The sequence below is a fragment of the Mizuhopecten yessoensis genome, unplaced genomic scaffold, assembly GCF_002113885.1.
Source record: "Mizuhopecten yessoensis strain PY_sf001 unplaced genomic scaffold, ASM211388v2 scaffold8469, whole genome shotgun sequence".
NCBI classification, from domain to species: Eukaryota; Metazoa; Mollusca; class Bivalvia; order Pectinida; family Pectinidae; genus Mizuhopecten; species Mizuhopecten yessoensis.
The window spans coordinates 624,932-626,440 of NW_018407563.1; the positions used below are offsets into that span (position 1 = coordinate 624,932).

At 37.6% G+C, this 1,509-nt stretch overlaps 1 protein-coding gene across 3 annotated transcripts in view; it reads left to right on the forward strand.

Annotated features, from left to right (window-relative positions):
- LOC110456020 (protein LTV1 homolog) overlaps positions 1-1,509 on the forward strand; it is a 39,995-nt gene that overhangs the window by 20,417 nt on the left and 18,069 nt on the right. For all 3 annotated transcript variants that reach the window (XR_002463543.1, XR_002463542.1, XM_021506532.1), the window contains exon 6: positions 498-678. Coding sequence is in view for 1 of the 3 variants with exons in the window: in XM_021506532.1 (XP_021362207.1) it covers positions 498-678 (181 nt within the window). In the remaining 2 variants the exon portion in view is untranslated. The remainder of the gene's footprint in view (positions 1-497; positions 679-1,509) is intronic.

Sequence of the window (1,509 nt, forward strand, 5' to 3'; positions counted from 1 at the left end):
CGTCAGTCAGTCTCCGTCAGTCAGTTCTATGTCAGTCTCCGTCAGTCAGTCTCCGTCAGTCTCCGTCAGTCAGTTCTAGGTCAGTCAGTTCTATGTCAGTCTCCGTCAATCAGTTCTATGTCAGTCTCCGTCAGTCAGTTCTATGTCGGTCTCTGTCAGTCAGTTCTATGTCAGTCTTTGTCAGTCAGTTCTATGTCAGTCTGCGACAGTCAGTTCTATGTCAGTCTCTGTCAGTCAGTTCTATGTCAGTCTGCGACAGTCAGTTTGTTTAGGTTTTTACATTCCCACAACAGCCAGCTATACAAAGGACGGAAACTGGTAGTTTCAGATTTTATGAAACGTGTATTATTGTTTTTGGCATGTCACAGAGACAAGACACTAATGACCAAAATGCATGTATACCAAACTAACTGAAGAGATCAAATGTGACGAAAACATTTTTCCTAAGGTAATAATATTTCAAGATTGATATTGCGTACAATTTTCTTCTTCGACAGTGATGAATGTGACGTGGATTCAAATGATGCAGCCATGTCTGATGATGAGATGGGTGGTTACCCTGGTGACCAGATGTTTATGGATGAGGAGACGAAGTCACGGTTCACCAGCTACTCTATGTCATCATCAGTGATCCGCAGGAATGATGGACTCACGCTGCTGGACGATAGGTTTGAAAAGGTAACTACATATTGACTGCTTAGTGTAAATTGTGCTGTACATGTTAGTTTTGAAGGGGATAGATTTTAAAGTTCGGCTTGTTTTCCTGATCAAAAGAAAGTGAATGTATAAGCGATGATGACTGAAGGACATGGGTTCATTTTCTTTTCTGAAAATTAATGATGACACTTTCCTTGGCTGTCTGAGCTTTACCTCGTCCTAAACTATTAGACATCAATAACAATATTAATAGCAATCCTGTGATTAAACTATTGGGCCACCACTCCAAATAATTTTGAAATCCTTATCAAATTATTTCACTTTCTATTCTGAAAGTCACATCACGTTTTCCTTGGCTATCTGAGCTGTACATAACATATGTGATATTATTTTCTAATCTTAAACAAAATGCAAATTGTCATCTCATGATTTAACACTCTCAGGCTACCTTTTAAATAACTCTTGACATTATTATTGAAATGAACTGAAAGCAGTTTAAGTTGTACAAGGAGAAACTGATTTTTTTATAGATTTTTTTCGATTTTGAATCAAAATATAAGTCTACCTTTCAAACACTGATACGATATACATACAGATGATGTATACACAGATACCTGACCTCAATGAAGAGATCTTATCTAAGGAACCTCTGATGTATGTGACCTGTTAGTTTTAAGGTCTTAGTCTTTGGTGAGGTGAAGCTTGTTAGTCTGGACACTGTCTTCCCATGGTTAAAGTGGATCTGTACTAGGATATATATACATGGAATGTATTCCCTTGTGAAATGTTTCCCCTTCACCAGTAAATAATATGCTGTTTGTAGTTTTTAATTGGCTTTTGCTATTTTTGTGG